Raw genomic sequence first — 27,617 nt, 5'->3', positions numbered from 1 at the left:
CAACACACCATCCTCGATATCTCCAGGGTATACATTCCGAAAACACTCCACTTTACCCTGGATGTCGCAACAAAAACAACCAACACACCATCCTCGATATCTCCAGGGTATTCATTCCGAAAACACTCCACTTTACCCTGGATGTCGCAACAAAAACAACCAACACACCATCCTCGATATCTCCAGGGAATACATTCCGAAAACACTCCACTTTACCCTGGATGTCGCAACAAAAACAACCAACACACCATCCTCGATATCTCCAGGGTATACATTCCAAAAACACTCCACTTTACCCTGGATGTCGCAACAAAAACAACCAACACACCATCCTCGATATCTCCAGGGTATACATTCCGAAAACACTCCACTTTACCCTGGATGTCGCAACAAAAACAACCAACACACCATCCTCGATATCTCCAGGGTTGCATTCTGATAACATTTCAATACACCCTGGATGTCGAAACCAAGACATGCAACACAGTATCCTCGATGTCTCCAAGGCATACATTCCCATAACACTTCACTATATCCTGGAAGTCGAAACCAACACAAGCAAGGCGAACAGCTTCCTCAATATCTCCAGGGCATATGTTCCAATAACACTCCACTATACCCTGGATGTAAAAAAAAACAACAAAAGCAAGGGGAACAAGTGCCACATTCAGGAATCACGCAGCTACAGTGTAATAGCCACTGATGTTCTAGAAATACTACAGCTACAGTTTAATAGCCACTGATGTTATAGAAATACTACAGCTACAGTTTGATAGACACTGATGGTCTAGAAATACTACAGCTACAGTTTGATAGACACTGATGGTCTAGAAATACTACAGCTACAGTGTAATAGCCACTGATGTTCTAGAAATACTACAGCTACAGTTTGATAGCCACTGATGTTCTAGAAATACTACAGCTACAGTTTGACAGACACTGATGGTCTAGAAATACTACAGCTACAGTTTGACAGACACTGATGGTCTAGAAATACTACAGCTACAGTTTGATAGACGCTGATGGTCTAGAAATACTACAGCTACAGTTTGATAGACACTGACGGTCTAGAAATACTACAGCTACAGTTTGACAGACACTGATGGTCTAGAAATACTACAGCCACAGTTTGATAGACACTGATGGTCTAGAAATACTACAGCTACAGTTTGATAGACACTGACGGTCTAGAAATACTACAGCTACAGTTTGATAGACACTGACGGTCTAGAAATACTACAGCTACAGTTTGATAGACGCTGATGGTCTAGAAATACTACAGCTACAGTCTGATAGACACTGACAGTCTAGAAATACTACAGCTACAGTTTGATAGACACTGATGGTCTAGAAATACTACAGCTACAGTTTATCTGATAGACACTGATGTTCTAGAAATGCCGTTTAATAAATACGGCACATCCAGTATGGCACAAAAGTCTGTATGGCACGTCTCTAAATCTACAGAACAGACCAAAAGTTTGTATGACATGTTTGTACAACAGAAAGAGGTTGACTTACCTTCTCTGTCATTGAAACTCTCAATGGCTGTCTGTAGCAAGTGGTTAACACTGAAGTGGACTGTAGTGTTCTTCTTGTTAGGTCTGCTTGTTACGGGTGGTCGACCCTGCTCAGACAGGAAGCATACGTAGTTCTCGATCTGCTTCTGACGAATCTGTTTGCAGACCTTGATTCGCTCGTGCTGTGGTAGAGCCTCCAGGCTCGTCTGGTCAATCCCAAATGTCATCCTGCTAAATAGACACTACAACAAATGAGTGTACCACACTCATGTGTATCTATACAATACAGGCAGTATATGTACCACCCTGCCTTCATTTGTAGAGTACAGGGTCTTTATCTGCATAACATTCCCGACACATGCAAAGTACTACGTCTTTGTATAACACTGCCCACACCTGCACAACAGTAAATCTTTATCTGTATAACATTGCCCACACCTGCACAACAGTAAGTTTTTATCTGCATAACACTACCCACACCTGTACAACAGTAAGTCCTTACCTGTATAACACTGCCCACACCTGCACAACAGTAAGTTTTTATCTGCATAACACTACCCACACCTGTACAACAGTAAGTCCTTACCTGTATAACACTACCCACACCTGTACAACAGTAAGTCCTTACCTGTATAACACTGCCCACACCTGCACAACAGTAAGTCTTTATCTGTATAACACTGCCCACACTTGAAAACACTAAGTCTTTATCCTCATAACACTGTCCACACCTGCACAACAGTAAGTCTTTATCTGTAACTTACTGACCTATACCTATACCTATATTAACCTACAGACCTGTGTATACCCGTACAGACTTACAAAGGTATGTATACCTATATAGACTTGTGTATACCCGTACAGACTTACAAAGGTATGTATACCTATATAGACTTGTGCATACCCGTACAGACTTACAGAGGTATGTATACCTATACAGACTTGTGTATACCTGTACAGACTTACAGAGGTATGTATACCTATATAGACTTGTGTATACCTGTACAGACTTACAGAGGTATGTATACCTATATAGACACCTATACCTATATTAACCTACAGACCTGTATATACCTGTACAGACTTACAGAGGTATGTATACCTATATAGACACCTATACCTATATTAACCTACAGACCTGTGTATACCCGTACAGACTTACAGAGGTATGTATACCTATATAGACTTGTGTATACCCGTACAGACTTACAGAGGCATGTATACCTATATAGACTTGTGTATACCCGTACAGACTTACAGAGGTATGTATACCTATATAGACTTGTGTATACCTGTACAGACTTACAGACATATGTATACCTGTATAGACTTGTGCATACCTGTATAGACCTACAGACCTGTGTGTACCTAAATAGACCTACAGACCTATGTAAACCTATATAGGCCTACAGACCTCTGCATACCTGTATAGACTTACAGACCTATGTATACCTACATAGATCTACAGACCTATGTATACCCATATAGACCGACAGACCTGTGTATATTTATACAGACCTACAGACCTATGTATACCTATATAGACCTACAGGCCTGTATATACCTATATAGACCTACAGACCTATGTATGCCTATATAGAACTACAGACCTATGTATACCTATATAGACCTACAGACCTGTGTTTACCCATATAGACCTACAGACCTGTGTATACTTACATAGACTTACAGACCTATGTATACCAAAATAGACCTACAGACCTATGTATACCTTTATAGACCTACAGACCTATGTATACCTATATAGACCTACAGACATGTGTTTACTCATATAGACCTACAGACCTGTGTATATTTATATAGACCTACAGACCTATGTATACCTATATATACCTACAGACCTGTATATACCTATATAGACCTACAGACCTATGCATGCCTATATAGAACTACAAACCTATGTATACCTATATAGACCTACAGACCTGTGTTTACCCATATAGACCTACAGACCTGTGTTTACCCATATAGACCTACAGACCTGTGTATACTTATATAGACCTACAGACCTATGTATACCCATATAGATCTACAGACCTGTGTATACATATACAGACCTGCAGACCTGTGTATACTTATATAGACCTACAGACCTATGTATACCTATATAGACCTACAGACCTGTATATACCTATATAGACCTACAGACCTATGTATGCCTATATAGAACTACAGACCTATGTATACCCATATAGACCTACAGACCTGTGTTTACCCATATAGACCTACAGACCTGTGTTTCCCATATAGACCTACAGACCTGTGTTTCCCATATAGACCTACAGACCTGTGTATACTTATATAGACCTACAGACCTATGTATACCTATATAGACCTACAGACCTGTGTTTACCCATATAGACCTACAGACCTGTGTTTACTCACATAGACCTACAGACCTGTGTATAGCCATATAGATCTACAGACCTGTGTATACCTATATAGACCTACAGACCTATGTATGCCTATAGAGAACTACAGACCTATGTATACCTATACAGACCTACAGACCTGTGTTTACCCATATAGACCTACAGACCTGTGTTTACCCATATAGACCTACAGACCTGTGTTTACCCATATAGACCTACAGACCTGTGTGTACCCATATAGACCTACAGACCTGTGTATACTTATATAGACCTACAGACCTATGTATACCTATATAGACCTACAGGCCTGTATATACCTATATAGACCTACAGACCTGTGTATACCTATATATAGATCTACAGACCTGTGTATATGTATATAGACCTGCAGACCTGTGTATACCTATAGAGGCCTCCAGACTTGAGTATACCTGTATAGACTTACAGAGGTATGTATGGATACCCATATAGACCTACAGACCTGTGTTTACCCATATAGACCTACAGACCTGTGTATACTTATATAGACCTACAGACCCGTGTATATCCGTGCAGACAGGTATGTATACCTGTAGACATTCGTATCAAGATAGATCAACGATATCTATATGGATCAAAACATTGGTAAGCGAAAAATGTCCATAGCCCATCTATGTATGTACACACACTTCATTCAGGTACACACGAGTCTGTGTCAACACATCCACTCACCTTCCCCGCGAGCCAGGTGTTGTCGCTGGGAATATCCCACCTGTGCACAGTAAGCTAGGAAGGGGGTGGTAGTGTCCGGGGATGTGACAGTGCCTCTGGGGTGACAGCGTGGAATAGTGTCAGTCTTTACGAACTAGAGGCGATACTCAATCTGAACATGTAGTGTTGACGTTTAGTGATCTTGATATTACTCACTGAATCGTTTAGATATTGGCACATGCGCAAATGACATCGATACGCTTATGTGAGGGTGGAGGGTGGGGCCCAACATGGGTTGTGTTTGTTTCGGTTGTAAGCGCTTCGCCTTTAAAAGGAAGTGTGTTTCCGTAACTAGTGAGTGAAGGAGGGAGTCTCACTTCCGATAAGGTGATTTATGGCTCCAGTGAAGACGACCTGGCGCTTACAGTGTCGCTAATGATGATTTTTGCCAGATAACGGAAACTTTTGTAATTTTTCAGGAATCTTTCGATACAGGTTGAACAGGGAGGCATACCTGCACCACGACCATACAGTTCATACAGTGGAAGGTGTACACAGGGTAAACTTTGTGTATAGAGTATGTACATATGGCGAACTATGTGTATGGACGGTGTACACAGGGTAACCTGTGTGTATGGACGGTGTACACAGGGTAACCTGTGTGTATGGACGGTGTACACAAGGTGAACTGTGTGTGTGGACGGTGTACACAGGGTAGACTGTGTGTATGGACGGTGTACACAGGGTAACCTGTGTGTATGGACGGTGTACACAGGGTAACCTGTGTGTATGGACGGTGTACACAGGGTAACCTGTGTGTATGGACGGTGTACACAAGGTGAACTGTGTGTGTGGACGGTGTACACAGGGTAGACTGTGTGTATGGACGGTGTACACAGGGTAACCTGTGTGTATGGACGGTGTACACAGGGTAGACTGTGTATGGACGGTGTACACAAGGTAACCTGTGTGTATGGAGTATGTACACAGCGTAAACTATGTGTATGGATGGTATACACAGGGTAAACTGTATGTGTGGATAGTGTACACAAGGTAAACTGTGTATGAACGGTATATACAGGGTAAACTATGTGCATGGAGTATGTACAAAGCATAAACTGTGTGCATGAGCGGTGTACACAGGGTAAACTGAGTGTATGAATGGTGTATACAGGGTAAACTGTGGTCATGAACAGTGTGCACAGGGCGAACTGTTTGTTTATACGGCGTACACAAGGTGAACTGTGTGTATATACGATGTACACAGGGTAAAATGTGTATATGGACGGTGTACAAAGGGTAAACTGGGTGTATGAACGGTGTACACATGGTAAACTATGTGCATGGACTGTGTACACACTACACAGGTAAACTATCATTATGGAGTATGTACACAGGGTAAACTGTGTATATGGACGGTGTACAAAGGGTAAACTGTGTGTATCGACAGTGTTTGGAGAGTAAACTCTGCGTATGTTGATGACACGGTTGATGAATCTGTCAGTGTTTGGTCTGAGTACGAGTATTTACCAGACGTAGTTAATACTCTCTTATTGGCTTGGGGAATTGCGAACCTTAATGTTCAGCACTGTTAACAGATGTCCAATCAGAGACAGTCAACCCCAACAGGGCCCCGCGTCTTACACTGGCGACAGGACACGCGTGACTGGACCTCTCTGAGACATGACTCGGGTGTCCGCGATCTAATTATAGCCCTACGTGACGAGTGTTGTCTCCGGTTGGAAGCGCCTGCCATTGACGCAAACCTAGAGAACAACCCACGTCGAGACCAGGAAGCAAAATACCCGTGGGTAAACCCGTGTGATTTGGGACAGGTTGTTTGTGGGGATCAGCTCTTTCTTGGTTATGAGGTATCATCTGTGGAAATATCTGTGACTCGTGTCTCTGTTAACAGAAGGGTGTAGTGTCTGTGTTGATAAAAGGGTGTAGGGTCTGTGTTGATAGTTGGTACTGCCTGTGTTGATATTTGGTAGTGTCTGTGTTGACTGAAGTGTGTAGTGTCTGTGTTGATAGAAGGGTGTAGTGTCTGTTTTGATAGTATCTTTGTTGATAAAAGGGTGTAGGGTCTGTGTTGATAGGAGGGTGGAGCGTATGTGTTGATAGAAGGGTATTGTTTATGTTGATAGTGGGTAGTGCCTGTGTTAATAGTGAGTAGTGTCTGTACTGATAGTTGGTAGTGTCTGTGTTGATAGAAGAGTGTAGCATCTGTGTAGATAGAGGGTAGTGTTTGTGTTGATAGTGAGTAGCGTGTTATGATAGTATGTAGTGCCTGTGTTGATAGTGGGTATTGTCAGTGTCGATAGTGAGTAGTGTCTGTGTTGATAGAAGATTATAGGGTATGTGTTAATAGTAGGCTTTAGTGTGCGTGACTGTCGCATAGGGTGTGGACATCTCTTCATGATGGTTGATTAGTAATGAACTCATAGTGAACGTCAAATCTTCATGTTGTGTGCGGGCAGTGAGGGCAATGGTTTGTTCTTTTGAAGTATTACAGCAAATCTTTGAATGTCATTTAGAAGTGAAAATACATAAGAATGAAGATTTTTATGGATATCAACTTCTTTATGAGAGAACACAACGTTTCGGAGTTAATGCTTACTCCTTCATCAGGTGATGATTAGTAATGATCACCTGATGAAGGAGTAAGCATTAACTCCGAAACGTTGTGTTCTCTCATAAAGAAGTTGATATCCATAAAAATCTTCATTCTTATATTACAGCAAAGACAATGGTTGGTTCTCTTATGCATTCGGATTCAGACAATGACTGTTTTTCTGAAGTATTCAAGGGCAATGCTTGTTCCTCCTAAGTATGACAACAAGGACAATGCTTGTTCCTCCTAAATAGTAGGACAAGGACAATGCTTATTCCCCCTAGGTATGACATCAAGGACAACGGTTGATCTTCCTAGATATGACAGCAAGGACAATGGTTGGTCCCCCTAATTATGATAAGGACAGTGGTTGGTCCTCCTATATAGTAGGACAAGCACAATGGTTGGTCCTCCTAAATAGTAGGACGAGGACAATGGTTGGTCCACCTAAATAGTAGGACGAGGACAATGGTTGGTCCACCTAAATAGTAGGACGAGGACAATGGTTGGTCCTCCTAAATAGTAGGACAAGGAAAATGTTTGGTCCTCCTAGGTATGACAGCAAGGCCAATGGTTGGACCTTCTAAATATGACAAAGACAATGGTTGTTCCTCATACGCATTGCAAGGGAAACGGTTGTTCCTCCTTAAAGTATTAAAACTTAAAGAATTCTTGAGTTTCCTGAGCATAATCTGTTGTCCTAAATATTAAAGGTCACACGTACTCTAATAGGGTGCAAATGCACAATCACTTGATGACATCGTTATAAATGAAACCACATCATTAAATCTGCTCATTTCGATCTTTAATTACCTTAAATCGACCTTTTTGTCAACAGTGCACAATTCTCAGCCGCAAACGAAATTTCAACCAATCAGAGCGGCGCGTCTCCGTGACGTAATAGTAGGTATAGAAATGAGGGTCTTGCAGTATTCATCTACATTTCAGGGGGTAAATTATTTCGTTTACAGGTTTGTACAAACCTGAAATCGCGAAAGCTGTTGTGAATAATGAAAGCTATATGTTCTCACAATCTGCTATGACTTAGTTTTGTCTCTTACTTTGCCTAGTTTTCGAGTTACAACCCTTGTTTTCATAGACGATTCTGTCAAAATCACTTGGTGTCGCTAGGTTGTAATCCGTGTTAGGCGGTATAAACCTACACGTTATTTGTCATCATTCACTTGATGCTCAGTTAATGAATTTATTACAGGTATATTTAGTGGTAACGCCACTTAGGTTACCCGACAAAGACCCCATGTGGCATTTCTTGTGTCTGGATCGATCAAAGGATTAACCGATAACACGCTGATTGATTAATTAGTTTTATGCGGATTTAAATGGGGGATTTGTCAAAAGGTAGTGTTTATGTATGTACATTTACTAATCTATACTGAATACACTCTGTCGTATCTGTGTCTATGTAAAAACAACACACTTCTTTCAAAGGATTAACCGCCCATACATTGATTGATTTCTCACTCTTGGCTAACTGATTACTTTTTGAAAAGAATGTCGCACATTATGGAATCAGTTGCCAGGTAACCAATGAAACTATACAGCAATGTGAACAACCTGAAACGATACATTTCGTATATTCGATTGTTGAAAGACACATCACTTCGGAAATCTGTAGATGATTTATATATCACTCGTTTTTGTGGATATTGATGGATACATTCCTCGAACAAGGTAAGAGCCTGACATTGCTCCTATAACTTCAATTTGTTTTAATTTTAATATTTGCATTTTGTGTTTATTAACTTTTCGTAACTTTCAACAGAATCATTGTTTTCGTCGTGAAGTGTGATGATGCAGACGACATACACTAGGGCGGGCGTGCGAATTATGATTCATATAGACAAACTATAAAATGTCTAGATATTACATTCCTTTTATACATTCGCAGATCACTTCTTTCTGTTAAATTTCAAAATCCATACAAGAATGGTTATAATATAAAGTAATTAGGATCATGAGATCAAATATAAAGACGTATATTGACAATTGTCTACATACTGGTGCGTGAACGTTTACAAACCAAGTAAATTTAGCAAGTGTAGAAATTTATCGCGCAGTATTTTCACTTCGACCCCGACCTCGCTTATGTTACGTTACAAGTTATGTCATGCAAATTCCTTTTGGCAATGATTCAAATACATATTTAGCTACTAGTAGAAAGTAGTTTCGATTTTCTAACTTGATGACAACAAACCACAATCTCATTAATTCAAATGGAATTTTGTCCGTGACTTCACGATTTTCAAAAATGGCGGTGCCCTATCTGAGAATGAATACTATTTAAGTTTGTTTTCATAGACTTACAAAATCAGAATTACTTTCAACTGGTAGTAAAATATGTATTTTATTGATGGACAATAGGATTTTGCATGACATTGCTTATAACATAACAATTTCACTCTTGGAAGCCAGGTGGAGCAAGATTACTAACGATATTAATGTCACTTCGACCCCCACCTTGCTTCCGTGGAAGAAATCGTTATGTTACAAGTTGTGTCATGCAAAATCCTTTTGGCCATGATTCAAATACACATTTAACTACTGGTAAAAAGTAGCTTGGATTTTCTACCTTGATGAAAACAAACCATAATCTCAATAATTGTAACCGACTTTTAACCCGTGCCATTTTCAAAAATGGCGGCGCCCTGTCTAAAGATAAATGCTTTTTAAGTCTTTTTTCACCGACTTACAAAATCAAAATTACTTTTCACTGGTAGTAAAATATATATTTTATTGATGGACATTAGGATTTTACATGGCATTGCTTATAACATAACAATTTCACTCTTCGAGTGAATCGAGGCGGAAGCCGATATAATAATATTTACGATAATATTGACACTTCGACCACAACCTCGCGTCCGAGGAAGAAAGCGTTATATTTATGCAAAATCCTTTTGGTCAGCAATGTGTAGTAAGCAGTCTTCTATCCTGGAAGCGTGGTAGTGGGCGAACCATCCGATATAGTATATACCACAGGCTTCCACACGCTCGCTTCGCACACACAAACAACCAATTTAAGCACAAACTACGGGGTCCGGTGGAAATCTGTGCATAGTGACACCATCACCCGACCCCAAGGAGCAATTGACGGCAACACAACAATTCGACATGTCTTAGGTGACGTTGAGAAATCAGCAAAATGACGAGCTTGCTACACATTTTCTATACACTTAATTGGAAATCGTTCCTTTTATTACGTCACGTCCGGTTCTCTGGCGACAGTGTTACATAACCGTGTCTGTAGTTTCGTTTGCGGGCGAGAGAGAAGCAGACGGCTTTTTAGCAACCTTTAAGCGCTTGGTATTAATTAACCACAAGTTTTTTAAAAATAACTGAATAAATAAATGGTGTTTCGTTTATGAGTAACCAGAAGTCTTTCATATGCAGTGATAAAAAGAGTGCCTAAAATTGAGTTTAGTAGTCCTTTAAAGTAACGACAATGTTTGGCCATCCTGAATGTTACAAGGACAATGGTTGTTCCACGTAAACACACCTCCACACTGTCTGAGTTCACGCCTCTACAATGTCTGTGTACATCCCTGTCTGTGTATAAATCAGTCTGTGGACAATGGTTGGTCCATGTAAGCACACACCTTCATACTTTCTGTGTACACACCTTCACACTGTCAGTGTACACATCTCCACACTGTCTGTGTGTAAATCTCCATTGCGTGTACACACCTCCTCACTGTCTGTAAAGTGCGACAGTGAAATACACTCAGCTCAGTCTGTTGGTGAACATGACAGAGTCGCGAAGGAACATGGCACAGTCAGAGAGGAACATGACACAGTCGTGGAGGAGCATGACAGAGTCGTGGAGGAACATGACACAGTCGTAGGGAAACATGAGAGTCGTAGAGGAACATGGTACACTACGAAAGGAACATGACACTCAGAGAGTAACATTACACAGTCGTGGTGGAACATGGCACAGTAAGAGAGGAACATGACACTGTCGCAAAGGAACATGGCACAACAGCAGAGGAACATGGCACAGTAGGAGAGGAACATGACACCATCGTGGTGGAACATGGCACTGTAGGACAGGGACATGACACAATCGTGGAGGAATATGAGACAGTCGTGGAGGAACGTGTACACAGTCGGGAATGAACACGACGCAGTCACAAAGGAACATGACACAGTAGGGAAGGAACATGACACAGTCGTGGAGGAACATGACACAGTAGGGAAGGAACATGACACAATCGTGGAGGAATATGAGACAGTCATGGAGGAACATAAGAACGTTGTACATGATCATTACAATCGGGAATAAACACGACATAGGCACTGAGAAATATGGCACAGTAGGAGAGGAACATGACACAGTCGTGGAGGAACATGACTCTGTCGTGGAGGAGCATGACACAGTCGTGGAGGAACATGACACAGTCGTGGAGGAACATAAGACAGTCGTACAGGATCATTACAATAGGCACTGAGGAATATGGTACAGTAGGAGAGGAACATGACACAGTCGTGGAGGAAGATGACACAGTCGTGGAGAAACATGAGACAGACGTGGAGAAACAAGAGACAGTCGTGGTGGAACATGACACAACCATGAAGGATCATGGCACATTTGGGAATAAACACGACACTGCTTTTTGCCGGATATCGTGAGGTGGACGCTGATCTATATATCGCTCACTGGTTTCTAACGGTTTGAACTGACATCGATTATTCACATTCATTGGTAGTCTTGATGATAAAGTGTTCTCTCGTCACGCCAAACTCCGGGTTCGATTCCCCACACGAACACAATCTGTGGAGCCCATTATCCACTCACAGGGTTACCCTTTACAGGCCCTGCTGGACAGGAGCATTACAATAGTGCCACATGCGCACAAATTTAAGTTGATATACTGGAGTCAGAAGTACACACACATTCCCGATGTGCAGGAACCACGGGGCAGAACTACGTTTGCAGTATTTATTTTCATGTGTCAGATCTTATACACAGCAGACAAAAAGTAAAAAGAGTTACTTGGTCAAACCTGCTGTATCTTCATCAGTTTAGCCAAGATCAATGACTTGACTTCAGTGACATAAGGGCGTTGAATGATATTTGAGTTAACATATCTATTTCCAATGAAAGGAACCGGATTGTATAAGCTTAAACACGTTACATTTCCGTGATACATGGTAGAAAGAGTAAACATGTGAGGGTTGTTAAGGTTAGGGGCATGGGTTGTTTAGGGGCATGGGTTGTTTAGGGGCATGGGTTGTTTAGGGGCATGGGTTGTTTACGGGCATGGGTTGTTTACGGGCATGGGTTGTTTAGGAGCATGGGTTGTTTACGGGCATGGGTTGTTTAGGGGCATGGGTTGTTTACGGGCATGGGTTGTTTAGGGGCATGGGTTGTTTAGGGGCATGGGTTGTTTAGGGGCATGGGTTTCCTAGGATCAATGGGTTGTTTAGGGGCATGGGTTGTTTAGGGGCATGGGTTGTTTAGGGGCATGGGTTTCCTAGGATCAATGGGTTGTTTAGGGGCATGGGTTGTTTAGGGGCATGGGTTTCCTAGGATCAATGGGTTGTTTAGGGGCATGGGTTGTTTAGGGGCATGGGTTTCCTAGGATCAATGGGTTGTTTAGGGGCATGGGTTGTTTACGGGCATGGGTTGTTTACGGGCATGGGTTGTTTAGGGGCATGGGTTTCCTAGGATCAATGGGTTGTTTAGCGGCATGGGTTGTTTACGGGCATGGGTTGTTTACGGGCATGGGTTTCCTAGGATCAATGGGCTGTTTAGGGGCATGGGTTGTTTACGGGCATGGGTTGTATAGGGGCATGGGTTTCCTAGGATCAATGGGTTGTTTAGGGGCATTGGTTGTCTGAGGGAACTGTAAATGCTAAGCACATCAGTAAATGTTGTTAGTGCCTAGTAAGATAATGAAAGATTAACGGGTCAAATGCATATGTTTACATGTTCAATGTTTCGAACATCCTATTCACAAATTTTATTCAGCATCTGTGTCCTCCATCGTAATACTACATCTCAGTGTACGAGGGGATGTCAATAAGTTTTGAGCCTTGAGCATTTGTCGTACCCAGGTGTCACAGCCTATGGTACGACATTGAACCTTGGGGTGTAGCTGATGTGATATATAAGTTTTGGTATCCTACTCTCAGAAGTTATTGAACATTTCACAGTGACAGAAAGAGACCCCCCCTCACGGCAGTGAAAATGAATAAAATTGAGTATAGAGCAGTAATTAAGTTTTAAGTTCTTGAAGGAACCTCGGCGGAGAACATTGAAGGAAGGCTTTCAGCGGTTTATGGGAAGTCTTCCCCTTCATCTGCTGCCATCAAACGATGGGTCAATGAATTTAAGCATGGAAGAGAGAGTCTTCAAGATGATCCCCGTCCAGGTCGCCCAACAACAAGCACTAGTCAGGAAAACATTGATAGAGTGCATAGACTTGTGCTGGAAAATCGTCGAATCACACTCCACGAGTATGAGGAGACCACAGGCATTTCACATCTCGTCATGTCTAAGGTGTGCGCAAGATGGGTGCCAACAATGCTTACAGATGAAATGAAGCAAAGAAGGGTCACCATAAGCAACTCCATGCTAAGCAGATACAACAAGAATCCAGAAGATTTTCACTTTAGGCTAGTAACCTGTGATGAAACCTGGATCCACCACTATGATCCTGAGAGCAAACAAGAATCCATGGAATGGAAACATGCCACTTCTCCCAGGACCAAAACGTTCAAAGCCTCCAGATCAGTGCAGAAGGTAATGGCGACAGTCTTCTGGGATAGCAAAGGCGTCATCCACATAGATTACTTACCAAAATGAAGAACAATGAATGGGAAATATTACGCTAACTTGTTGAGGCAAGTGCGACAGTCAATCAAGGAGAAGCGCCGGGGCAAGATCAGACGTGATATTCTTCTACATCAAGACAATGCTCCAGTACACACCTCTCGCGTTGCAACCGCTGCTGTCCAGGAATGCGGGTACGAAATCTTGCCGCATCCCCCCTACTCTCCAGACCTGGCACCAAGTGATTACCATCTGTTCCCAAATCTCAAGAAACACTTGCGTGGTCGTAGATTTCAGGATGATAATGAGCTTATTGCTGCTACTGAGGCTTGGTTTGAGGACCACAATGGCGCCTTCTACAGAGATGGCATCAGCGACTGGCAGAAAAGATGGAACAAGTGTCTTGACTCACAAGGGGACTATGTTGAAAAATAAATGTGGTTCATACCAATATTTTGAGTTTTTCTATGCAATGCTCAAAACATATTGACATCCCCTCGTATATTCACCATCTCCAAGCAACGTCTATATTAACTTCTCTTTTCGCACATCCTGGAGGTGAGAAGATACATAACAACAGTATAAAATAAAAGCTAGATTAAATATTGAAGCTTTTTGAACGAAACTGGAAAAAAAGCAGTGAGATTAATCCAGGTGGCAGTGAGAACAAGCCAGGATATCGAGGGGTGAGATTGATCCAGGTGGCAATGGGAACGAACCAGGATATCGAGGGGTGAGATTGATCCAGATGGCAATGGGAACGAACCTGGATATCGAGGGGTGAATTTGATCCTGCCGGCAATGGGAATGAACCAGGATATCGAGGGGTGAGATTGATCCTGCCGGCAATGGGAATGTTCCATGATATCGAGGGGTGAGATTGATCCTGTCGGCAATGGGAATCAAACAGGATATCATGGGGTGTGACTGATCCAAGCAGCAGTGGGAATTAACCAGGATATCGAGGGTTGAGATTGATCCAGGTAACAATGGAAATGAACCAGGATATCTAGGAGCGGGATTAATTCAGGTAGCAGTGAGAAGATTCGATGTGACATCTTAAGGTTTATAGTATGACAAAACCCAACGTGTGAATGGTAATGTGGTCCTTATGTGATCCGATTGAGAATGAAAGCAGTAAGAAAAAAAACGTGAATGAATATGAGCACCCGGTGTCCGTGTGAGGAGCAGACGCTGCAGTTGGGGATGTTGGGGTCGTTACTGCTTTGCGATGTGGACGTTAGTGATGATGGTGTCACCAATTTGTTGGTCTGCCGAGGAGCGGAGTAAGGATCGGTAATGACAATATCCTCATCAGCAGACAGCCTCGTTGTCACTTTACCAATGTCTTCTTCAGCAGACAGCCTCGTTGTCACTTCACCCCTGTCCCCATCAGCGGACAGCCTCGTTGTCACTTCACCAATGTCTTCTTCAGCAGACAGCCTCGTTGTCACTTCACCGCTGTCCCCATCAGTAAACGGCATCGTTGCTACGTCACCAATGATGTCTTCAGCAGACATCCTCGTTCTCGCTTCACCAATGATTCCTTCTGCAGACAGACCTGCTCTCTCTTCACCAATATCCCCATCAGTAAACATCCTCGTTGTAACTTCATTCTTGTCTTTGTCATCAAGCATTCTCGTTGTGACTTCATCCCTGCCTGCGCCAGGAGGCAGCCTCGTTGTCACTTCGATCATGTCGTCAACAGCAAACAGTCTCGTTGTCACTTCACCCTTCCCCGCGTGGGCAGACATCCCAGTTGTCACTTCAACCCTGTCTACGTCATCAGGCAGCCTCGTGGCCACTTCAACCCTGTCTACGTCATCAGGCAGCCTCGTTGTGAATTCACCCTTCCCTACGTCATCAGGCAGCCTCGTTGTGAATTCACCCTTCCCTACGTCAGCAGGCAGCCTCGTGGCCACTTCAACCCTGTCTACGTCATCAGGCAGCCTCGTGGCCACTTCAACCCTGTCTACGTCAGCAGGCAGCCTCGTGGCCACTTCAACCTTGTCTACGTCAGCAGGCAGCTTCGTTGTGAATTCACCCTTCCCTACGTCATCAGGCAGCCTCGTTGTCACCTCAGCCTTTGTTGGATTGAGAGGAACACCGCCTGGAACAATGGTTGTAGTAATACAACTGAATATCACAATAATGAGCCCGCCCTTTTAGTCATTTGCTACTGAAATGATATACACCATGCAGTGTTTCTTTATACACACACAGAACGAGAATCTTCTACTGTGTCTGTATAAACAATATGTATAGTGTCAGGTGATTTCCCACAAGGATAAGGCCATGTTTTAAGTTTAATTCAACTCCAGATGAAGTTTAATTTGTCAGCACATGTTCGATTGAACGGCAATCACTGGAAGCATTCTACGATGAAATATTTTCAGTTCTGCTTGGAAATGTCTGGAAATCCTGTCATATAATTCCTCATACAGTGTTTTTGCCACCTGCAGTTCCTGATGAGAACATGTTCCAAAGGGATAGTACTAAACAATCCCCGCCTGAACAAACATCACATTCAGGTCACACGGAAATGGTGTAATGCAGACATGGCATGCATTTGCTATTGTATCTACGTTTGTTACAACCGAGGAAGTCTATACAGTTATAGTCCATGCACGATGCTATATTGTGTATATAGTTTGAGTTAAGAGCTGTTTACCTGTTGTTTTGTTTCAACTGAGGAAGTCTATACAGTTATAGTCCATTCACGATGCTATATTGTGTATATAGTTTGAGTGAAGAGCTGTTTACCTGTTGTTTTGTTTCAACTGAGGAAGTCTCTACAGTTATAGTCCATTCACGATGCTATATTGTGTATAGAGTTTGAGTAAAGAGCTGTTTACCTGTTGTTTTGAGTGTCTTCACCTCAGAGGGTTTACATCCGGTACCGATGCCAGAGTTATCTCCCCACATCTGGGTCGATCCTGCGCACTGGATATTGTCTGCTGTTACATTGACCGACGCCATCTCCATAACGAGCATATCTACCTCCACACCAAACTTGTCAGCCTCGCTAACAGTCAGGGTCACAGTGTGGTTTCCAGCGTCAAGTTCCCTCCATCCACCGACTTGACCTGATCTCAGAAACTCGTTCCAGTATGCACCCATATTTGACCTTTCTAGGGTTGTGGCCACCCCGACTGTGATACCGTCAAGCAGGACCGATATGACGTCACTTCCCCCATCGTTTGAATGGGTTAAATTACGGATGGAAACATTTTGAGGATGTTCTAAACAAAAGCTGATACTGAGGTATTCCCCAGCAAACATCCACACGGCTCGGTTGCTGGAGGCATTATCTCGATATCTAATGCGGCACGGTGTTCTGTGATGTGCCACCTGCTCTAGCTCAATGACAACCTGTGACGATGCAAGTTCACACCCGAACACCAATAGCATCAGCCCGCTGTAGTTCATCGTGGAGATCGAAGTGACCGTCTGAAGCAACAGTCACAAGTGATACATGTGTATGCCATTCGTCACTGGCCATCAACATGGTCGTCTCATAACAACAGATCTAATTTCTGATATCTTTCAAATATCCAATGTGTTTACCATCTATGAAGGAATGAAATGATTAACCACACCAGAAAGTGTGTTCAAGGTCCTGGCATCACTGCTTGAGGCTGCGGCAGTCATGTAACTCGGACAAATAGAAACCAGTTTTCTGATATCGCCAAATATGTGATTGCGTAAATGAGGGATGTGTCCACTTCACCATCTCAACCCCCAGACACTCTTATCCAGAACACACGCTCCCGGTCCATGGGTCCGATCTATCGCAGACCCCATGACTCAACTGGCAGAGCATGCCACACCTTAATCATGTCTTAGTTATATTTACAGCTAAGTGTATACAGCTAGGATATAAGTGAGAGGTGAGATGTACGCGGTGTTATAGTGTATACAGCTAAGATATGAGTGAGAGGTGAGATGTACGTGGTGTTATAGTGTATACAGCTAAGATATGAGTGAGAGGTGAGATGTACGTGCTGTTATAGTGTATACAGCTAAGATATGAGTGAGAGGTGAGATGTACGTGGTGTTATAGTGTATACAGCTGTGAGAAGTACGCGATGTTATAGTGTATACAGCTAAGATATGAGTGAGAGGTGAGATGTACGTGCTGTTATAGTGTATACAGCTAAGATATGAGTGAGAGGTGAGATGTACGCGGTGTTATAGTGTATACAGCTAAGATATGAGTGAGAGGTGAGATGTACGCGGTGTTATAGTGTATATAGCTAAGATATGAGTGAGAGGTGAGATGTACGTGGTGTTATAGTGTATACGGCTAAGCTATGAGTGAAAGGTGAGATGTACGTGGTGTTATAGTGTATACAGCTAACGTATGAGTGAGAGGTAAGATGTACGTGGTGTTATAGTGTATACACCTCTCACTCATATCTTAGCTGTATACACTATAACACAACTTACATCTCTCACCACTGTCTTAGCTGAATGCTATACGACCACGTGCCTCATCTCACCTCTCACTACTTTATTAACCGTGACTTCACTTCACATCACATGCATAGTAATGACAACATATAACTAACAATACGAAAGTGACATAGAACTGTGTAATATATCAGAAGTTTTATTCATGTACACACCATTATACGAGAAATTAGTCCGTAAGAAAGGCAGCGTGTATTAGGATGGGGCTGTAGTTGCAGGCATCTGTAAACACATGTATGTATACGTAGTCAACGCTGGCCGTAAACAGCAACGATTGTGACGGTATTCCCCGGCATATGCACGCGACTATCACATTTATGACGTTACTTTCACGCATATGCAAAGACTATCACGTTTATGACATTAGTTTCACGCACATGCACGCGACTATCACATTTATGACGTTACTTTCAAGCACATGCACGCGACTATCACATTTATGACGTTACTTTCACGCACATGCACGCGACTATCACATTTATGACGTTAGTTTCACGCACATGCACGCGACTATCAAATTTATGACGTTACTTTCACGCACATGCACCGACTATCACATTTATGATATTAGTTTCACGCACATGCACCCGACTATCACATTTATGACGTTACTTTCACGCACATGCACGGGACTATCACATTTATGACGTTACTTTCACGCACATGCACGCGACTATCACATTTATGACGTTACTTTCACGCACATGCACGCGACTATCACATTTATGATATTAGTTTCACGCACATGCACGCGACTAACACATTTATGACGTTACTTTCACGCACATGCACGCGACTATCACATTGATGACATTAGTTTCACGCACATGCACCGACTATCACATTTATGACGTTACTTTCACGCATATGCAAAGACTATCACGTTCATGACATTAGTTTCACGCACATGCACGCGACTATCACGTTTATGACGTTACTTTCACGCACATGCACCGACTATCACATTTATGACATTAGTTTCACGCACATGCACGCGACTATTACATTTATGACATTAGTTTCACGCACATGCACCGACTATCACATTTATGACGTTACTTTCACGCACATGCACCGACTAACACATTTATGACGTTACTTTCACGCACATGCACCGACTATCACATATATGACATTAGTTTCACGCACATGCACGCGACTATCACATTTATGACGTTACTTTCACGCACATGCATCGACTATCACATTTATGACGTTACTTTCACGCACATGCACCGACCATCACATTTATGACGTTACTTTCACGCACATGCACCGACTATCACATATATGACATTAGTTTCACGCACATGCACGCGACTATCACATTTATGACATTAGTTTCACGCACATGCACCGACTATCACATTTATGACGTTACTTTCACGCACATGCACCGGCTATCACACTTGTAGCGCTACTTTCATCCCCTTTTGCAATGCTCTCACACACCAGCATGCTGTAAATACGAGCGTGAAGAAAATTTCATACACGTTGATGTTACTTTCACCCCACGGATGCATTAAAAACAAATATCACAATGTTGTTACTTTCACATCATGCACGCGGCAAATTAATATGTTTTATGTTAAATAACCCCAAGATGTCTCAAACCATGTATGCGGTAAATAGCCTACTGGAGTTACTTTCAAACCATGCATGCAGTGAAAATGCTTTTGACCCTAATTTCAAACACATACAATCAAAACAGAGACTTTGACTTTGATTTTACACATATATATATCTGGTATACATGGTGATGGCATTTCATGCATACAAGTGGAAGCAGTCTTTTGACATTAATGATACACACATATAAGTGGAACCATCCCCTGGACTTTATTATTGTTAAACACTACACTCTACTGACACACACGGCTCTCATGAGACACATACTAATGTCACTTTACTGACACACGTCACTCATGGGGTACATACTAATGTCACTCTATTGACACACGTCACTAGTAAGGTACCTACTAATGTCACTCTACTGACACACGTCACTCATAGGCTTCACACTAATGTCACTCATGAGATAGAAACTAATGTCACTCTACTGACACACGTCACTCATGAGGTACCTACTAATGTCACTCTACTGACACACGCCCTTCATGAGGTACCTACTAATGTCACTCTACTGACACGCCCTTCATGAGGTACATACTAATGTCACTCTACTGACACACACCCTTCATGAGGTACATACTAATGTCACTCTACTGACACACGCCCTTCATGAGGTACATACTAATGTCACTCTACTGACACACGCCCTTCATGAGGTACATACTAATGTCACTCTACTGACACACGCCCTTCATGAGGTACATACTAATGTCACTCTACTGACAAACGCCCTTCATGAGCTACATACTAATGTCACTCTACTGACACACGTCACTCATGAGGTACATACTAATGTCACTCTACTGACACACCCTTCATGAAGTACCTACTAATGTCACTCTACTGACACACGCCCTTCATGAGGTACATACTAATGTCACTCTACTGACACACGCCCTTCATGAGGTACCTACTAATGTCACTCTACTGACACACGCCCTTCATGAGGTACCTACTAATGTCACTCTTCTGACACACGCCCTTCATGAGGTACCTACTAATGTCACTCTACTGACACACGCCCTTCATGAGGTACCTACTAATGTCACTCTACTGACACATGCCCTTCATGAGGTACCTACTAATGTCACTCTACTGACACATGCCCTTCATGAGGTACCTACTAATGTCACTCTACTGACACACGTCCTTCATGAGGTACATACTAATTTCACTCTACTGACACACGCCCTTTATGAAGTACCCACTAATGTCACTGTACTGACACACGTCCTTCATGAGGTACCTACTAATGTCACTCTACTGACACACGTCACTCATGAGGTACCTATTAATGTCACTCTACTGACACACGTCACTCATGAGGTACCTACTAATGTCACTCTACTGACACACGTCCTTCATGAGGTACCTACTAATGTCACTCTACTGACACACGTCCTTCATGAGGTACCTACTAATGTCACTCTACTGACACATGCCCTTCATGGAGTACCTACTAATGTCACTCTACTGACACACTTCATTCATGAGGTACCTACTAATGCCACTCTACTGACACACGTCCTTCATGAGGTACCTACTAATGTCACTCTACTGACACACGTCCTTCATGAGGTACCTACTAATGTCACTCTACTGACACACACCGCTCATGAGGTACCTACTAATGTCACTCTACTGACACATGCCCTTCATGGAGTACCTACTAATGTCACTCTACTGACACACGTCATTCATGAGGTACCTACTAATGTCACTCTACTGACACACGTCATTCATGAGGTACCTACTAATTTCACTCTACTGACACACGAACTTCATGAGGTACCTACTAATGTCACTCTACTGACACACGCCCTTCATGAGGTACCTACTAATGTCACGCTTCTAAAAGACACGTGACAGGTGTGTAGATATTCTATTGTGTTCACAAACGTCATCCTTTGTGGATCAACCTTTTCTATCTTGTAAACGATTTCAACAGTATCAGCTGACTGTACACTGTCTGCGAAATATTTTTATGTCAAAAAGCACACGTAAAATCTCGAAGTACTGCAAATCACATGGTTTGATAACCGTGTTCTTTACCGGAACGTCGCATGTATTGTAATAAAGAGGTTGTATACCCTAATAATGTTTACCCCTGTTGTAATGCAGAAACTTATTTCTGTACAACTACTCTCCCTACCTTCCTTTCTTGTAATAAAACAGCTGGATAGTTATAGAACTATCCATTTTGTTCTAAACTTGTACATGAAAAATATACGTTTGTTGTTGTAGTAGAGAAGTTGTACAGCCATCGAAATACCCGTTTCGCGCAATAAAGAAGCTGCATATCCATTGAACTATCCCCAAGTTTAACAAATTGTACATCAATGTAATTATCCCTTCGTTGTGATAAAGAAGGTGTATCTCAATATAAGAGTGTCCTTGCCGTATTAAACAAGATGTATCTCCACAGAACTACCCCCTTTGTAATACTGAAGCTACGAGAGGCGTTCAATGAGGTTTACAAGCTGGGCATTTGTGTTTATATTTACAGTGTCAGATCTTAGCAGGTGTTATCTTAGTCAAAATATAATGTTGACATATGTCATAACAATTCCGAGACACAACATTAATTAGGATACAAATGCTCCATTGACCGAGGGGTCTTCACAATCATGGATTCACTCAAACATGAGCAACGTGTTGTAGTAACGTTCCTTACAAAGGAAGGATGCAAAGCTACAGAAATACATAATCGCATGTGTAACGTGATGGGTGAGGATGCTCCTAGTTTGTCCACAGTTTGTCGCTGGTCTCTTCAGTTTAAGCGGGGAAGGAAGTCCACAGACGATGAACCACGGTCAGGCAGGCCCTCAGAGGTCACCCAACCGGAAGTTATCGCCGCTATAGAAAAAGGAATTTTAGCAGAGCGGCTAGTGAAAGTGTCAGAACTCTCTTTGGAATTCCAGATATCGGTTGGGAGTGTTGAAAAGACAATACATGATCATCTTGGAATGTCCAAAGTGTCTGCAAGATGGGTACCCAGAAACCTCAGCGCTCAAGATCGCCATCAAAGAACTGAAGGTTGTAAGGAGCTCCTTGATCTCTATAATGCAGATGAAGCCAGATTTCTGTCTCGTCTGATGACAGGTGAAGAAACATGGATCCACCACTGAGAACCTGAAACTAAACTGGAATCCATGCAGTGGAAGCACCCCAGTTCCCCTCCTCCACAGAAGTTTCGCACTCAACCATCTGCGGGCAAGGTTATGGCCACTACCTTTTGGATGCCAAAGGCATATTATTAATTTATTACTTGCCACACTAAACTGCAATGAATGGTCAATATTATGCCAACTTAATGCAAGAACTGCGAAATTCCATTCGACAGATACGTCGTGGAATGTTGTCACGTGGTGTTGTCACGTGGTGTTCTGCTTTTGCACGACAATCCCCCAGTTCACACGTCTCGAGTTGCACAGGCTGCAATAACAGTTAGGCCAGGCTTTGAACAATGAAGTCACCCAGCCTACAGTCCACACCTAGTCCCTAGCGTGGTGGGCAAGCTGGCTAAGGTGCCAGGCTAGTGATCCAGCGAGCTGGCTAAGGCGCCAGGCTAGTGATCCAGCGAGCTGGCTAAGGCGCCAGGCTAGTGATCCAGCGAGCTGGCTAAGGCGCCAGGCTAGTGATCCAGCGAGCTGGCTAAGGCGCCAGGCTAGTGATCCAGAGATGTTCAGATTTCGGGATCGAGCCCACCTGTGACCGGGTGTAAAAACCTTGGAGTCAACTTTGTGTGCAGACTCTTTCGGTGTTGTCACAACCCCTAGTGTACAGTACACAACCATGTGCACTTAAGAGAACTCACGAATCCGTTGGTATATAGCCAGATGGTGGCCACATGAACACGTGCATACACCTAGTTGCGGGTACAGCAACGTGCAGTAAACTTGGACAAAGTGCTGTGACTATGTGTCCCAGTCCACCCAGCTGTCAATTGCAACTTGAACATGCACTAGTGCATGGATATGTGCGCTATATAAATATCCTATCTCTCTATCTCTCTATCTATCTATCTATCTATCTATCTATCTGCACTTCCGGGATGACGGAGATGTCAAAGCTGCCAAAGGCGTGGTTAGTGGGGCAACCTAAAGACTGCCTGTCTGTGCCTGCCTGCCTGCCTTTAGGGTGCAGGCTAACGTTTGAGACCAGACCCAAGAGCTCTCCTGGCATTAGTGCCACTCTTCGAGGGTCTGGAGTAGTTCATGAAAACATCCTGGCGTAGCTCTCAAAGAAATTGAAGAATGCCGTTGTATCCCCCATCCTCAGTATATTCATGAGTGTGATGTAGTGCCTATATAACACCCTTCTATCACCTTGCAGCCATGGTCGAACCCAATGAACATTGTCTTCTATGCCTTCTTCTCAGATAGAGTCAAGGGTCATTGCATCATGTTGCATAGTCTGTCTGCTGCTGCGGCATATGAACAAAGTCCATGGATGCAGCTTTGCGGGAATGTTGATCCATGACCAGTATTGCCAGAGGTGCAGGATACTTTCACACTCGACTGCCGATTTTGGCAACAAATCTGCCCAGAATTGTGTCAGTGTCCGATTACCCTACGAATAGTAACCGATTTGTCGGGTTGGTGTCGGGAGAGTGTTGGAAATGACAGATTAGTGTCAGGTCACCCTCGAATTACAATCCGAGCGCAGTCGGATCAGTAGGACGCCATCTCTGGATATAACGGACAGACATCGGACCGCAGTCGGATCAGTAGGACGCCATCTCTGGGTATAGCGGACAGACATCGGGCCGCTGTCGGATCAGTAGGACGCCATCTCTGGATATAGCGGACAGACATCGGACCGCAGTCGGATCAGTAGGACGCCATCTCTGGATATAGCGGACAGACATCGGACCTCATCCGATCAACCCGATGAATGTTGGATCTCTATCGGATTTTACCGAAAAGAGGCAAAATTTGGATCAGATAGGCTTCAGATTAGGTTCCGATGGTGGGTGGAATGGGGCATAAACAATATCATGTAGAAAGTGATTACATGTAACACATTTCTGCATCAGCTGGGATTTCTGCATCAGCATAGTTATCCTCCCCCACCCCAACCCCTACCCTTACCCCAACCCCTACCCTTACCCCAACCCCTACCCTTACCCCAACCCCTCTTGAAAGAGGAAGCTGCATATCAAAGCAGCAATCACACACATTGTTAATACACTGTATCTACAAGAGTCACCTTACTTACACACACGTTCATCGTACTGTATGTTCAGGAGTCACCTTACTTACACACACGTTCATCGCACTGTATCTACAAGAGTCACCTTACTTACACGCACGTTCATCGCACTGTATATACAAGAGTCACCTTACTTACACACACGTTCATCGCACTGTATCTACAAGAGTCACCTTACTTACACACACATTCATCGCACTGTATCTACAAGAGTCACCTTACTTACACACACGTTCATCGCACTGTATGTACAGGAGTCACCTTACTTACACACACGTTCATCGCACTGTATGTACAGGAGTCACCTTACTTAAACACTACAACTACACACTTTGATTTTACGGTACATTCAAACGTCACATTTAACAAGCAATGCGTTTAAACGTAAACGTTTATGATATACTGACAGAGGATAAAGCGTTCCTCGTTGATAAAACATATGGCTGCAGTATGTATTTAGGTTATGTTATTTACATGGAAACAAGTAAAAGACGTGCTGTAATGTATACTCACAGTTCAAATGTCTAACCGATGCCAAAGTAATTTTTGTCAAAGTATTGATAGTTCAGCATCTCCAAATAAACTGCAATTTACAATCTAGGAGGAGGCAGTGTACAGGTTGACAGAGTTCTGTCAGTCGCATCCAATTGTCGCATCCAACAGTCGCATCCAATAGTCGCGTCCGACTCCAGTCACATGTCAGACCCCAGTCCAGGCACATCGGGACGACATTTAACTGGTGTTGCCTTGAAGTCCCTGGCAGGAGACGCACCGCAAAACTCCGTCACTGCACCGAAGCCGACTTCAATCGTATCCAACTCAACGCCATATTCGTCTGAGTCGGTCACAAATATAGACAGTGAATGTCTGCCCCCAGAGTAGCCTCCCCTTCCAACATAGCCTGAATGGTGGAATACGTTCCAGAGACGACCGTTCCCTGATTCCTCCGTTGTGTTGACTGTACCAATGACGTCAGAGTCAATTGTAACTGAGATGACGTCACTTCCACCATCATTGGAGTAGACAAGGTCGTGTATTATAATGTCAACTGGAGATCGCAAACATAAATCTAAGGCGATTGACTCGCCGGCAAAGAGGGAGACCGACTTGACATTAGTGACTGCGCGAGATCGCAGTCGGAGTCGACACTCAGGGACGCGGCTGGAAGCGGCCACCTGCTCCAGCGGTAACAACACGGCGGCGTTGCTCTCCAACATCAGTGTGATTAAGAGAGCACTTAGCAAAACTGTCAACGGCATCCTTGCTGAGAGCGTAGTGGTCTGCTTGTGCAGCGTGGTAGACTGGCGCTTGTACCCGCCTGTCTCCTGACATTTATATCTGACATTACACAGCTATTACACAACACTAGGCGGGGAAACTATGTTTAGGAGGTATTTGAAAGACGAGGAGGAGATGTGGATAGGAATGCAAACAAACTTGTGTTGGGGGAGGGGAGATAGGTTGGAGGAGGGTTGCCCGTGGCTCGTGGCTCGGGACAGTAGTCTCACACTGCCACAACACCAGGTTGGTGCCACCATTTCTCTAACACATGTGCTGGTTTGTGCCACCAGTTCTGTGACACACGTGGAGGTTGGTGCCACCAGTTCTGTGACACACGTGGAGGTTGGTGCCACCAGTTCTGTGACACACGTGGAGGTTGGTGCCACCAGTTCTGTGACACACGTGGAACCAGGTCTGTGACACACGTGGAGGTTGGTGCCACCAGGTCTGTGACACACGTGGAGGTTGGTGCCACCAGGTCTGTGACACACGTGGAGGTTGGGGCCAAAGTTCTGTGACACATGTAGAGGTTTGTGCCACCAGTTCTGTGACACATGTAGAGGTTTGTGCCACCAGTTCTGTGACACATGTAGAGGTTTGTGCCATCAGTTCTGTGACACATGTAGAGGTTGTGCCATCAATTCTATGACACATATGCTGGTCTGTGCCACCAGTTCTGCGAAACTTGGTGCTACCAGGTCTGTGACACATGTGGAGGTTGGTGCCATTAGTTCTTTGACACATATAGATGTTGGTGCGAGGTTGAGGTTGACACAGAGGTTGATGTCACCTGGTCTGTGACATAAGTAGTTGTTGGCGCCACAGTTCTGTGACATCTCTGAAATACAGACGGAGATAAGTGACTATTATACTAGATGCGTGAATGAGATAAATGGCTGATATACGATTCTGAAGTGCGTGTCGGCTAAACTAGTTCACATTCCATGAGACTATCGGCGATCCCCCAAGAGTGTCCTAACCACCACTGGAGCGTGGCTAGAATG

At 43.4% G+C, this 27,617-nt stretch overlaps 2 protein-coding genes and 1 pseudogene across 4 annotated transcripts in view; all 3 read right to left on the bottom strand.

The window, feature by feature from the left end:
* The window catches only part of LOC137280690 (unconventional myosin-XVI-like), a 236,700-nt gene extending 231,885 nt beyond the window's left edge, over positions 1-4,815 (bottom strand). For 2 of the 3 annotated variants that reach the window (XM_067811903.1, XM_067811906.1), the window contains exons 1-2: positions 4,625-4,815; positions 1,522-1,751 (exon numbers count right to left, since the gene is read on the bottom strand). In XM_067811903.1, the coding sequence (XP_067668004.1) occupies positions 1,522-1,747 (226 nt within the window). In that variant the 5' untranslated portion in view covers positions 1,748-1,751; positions 4,625-4,815. The remainder of the gene's footprint in view (positions 1-1,521; positions 1,752-4,624) is intronic. The other variant, XM_067811904.1, reaches the window with a different exon arrangement.
* Positions 4,816-12,165: 7,350 nt separating this feature from the next.
* On the bottom strand, positions 12,166-17,457 carry LOC137282038 (polysialoglycoprotein-like). Its single transcript, XM_067813789.1, has 2 exons — positions 16,869-17,457; positions 12,166-16,123 (listed from the first exon to the last, which is right to left on the bottom strand). Exons 1-2 carry the CDS (start codon positions 17,440-17,442, stop codon positions 15,123-15,125), a joined length of 1,575 nt encoding a protein of 524 aa, XP_067669890.1. The 5' UTR covers positions 17,443-17,457; the 3' UTR covers positions 12,166-15,122.
* Positions 17,458-18,609: 1,152 nt separating this feature from the next.
* LOC137282111 (uncharacterized) lies at positions 18,610-26,664 on the bottom strand (annotated as a pseudogene).
* Between the last annotated feature and the right edge of the window lie 953 nt (positions 26,665-27,617).

Source organism: Haliotis asinina, chromosome 4, assembly GCF_037392515.1.
Source record: "Haliotis asinina isolate JCU_RB_2024 chromosome 4, JCU_Hal_asi_v2, whole genome shotgun sequence".
NCBI lineage: Eukaryota > Metazoa > Mollusca > Gastropoda > Lepetellida > Haliotidae > Haliotis > Haliotis asinina.
This window is presented reverse-complemented; position numbering and strand designations above follow the sequence as displayed.

Coding starts and splice junctions, on each gene's coding strand:
- LOC137282038 (XM_067813789.1), bottom strand. CDS start 17,442: ATGAACTACAGCGGGCTGATGCTATTGGTGTTCGGGTGTGAACTTGCA. Junction 16,124..16,868: donor GAAGACACTCAAAACAACAG/GTAAACAGCTCT, acceptor CCATTGTTCCAG/GCGGTGTTCCTCTCAATCCA.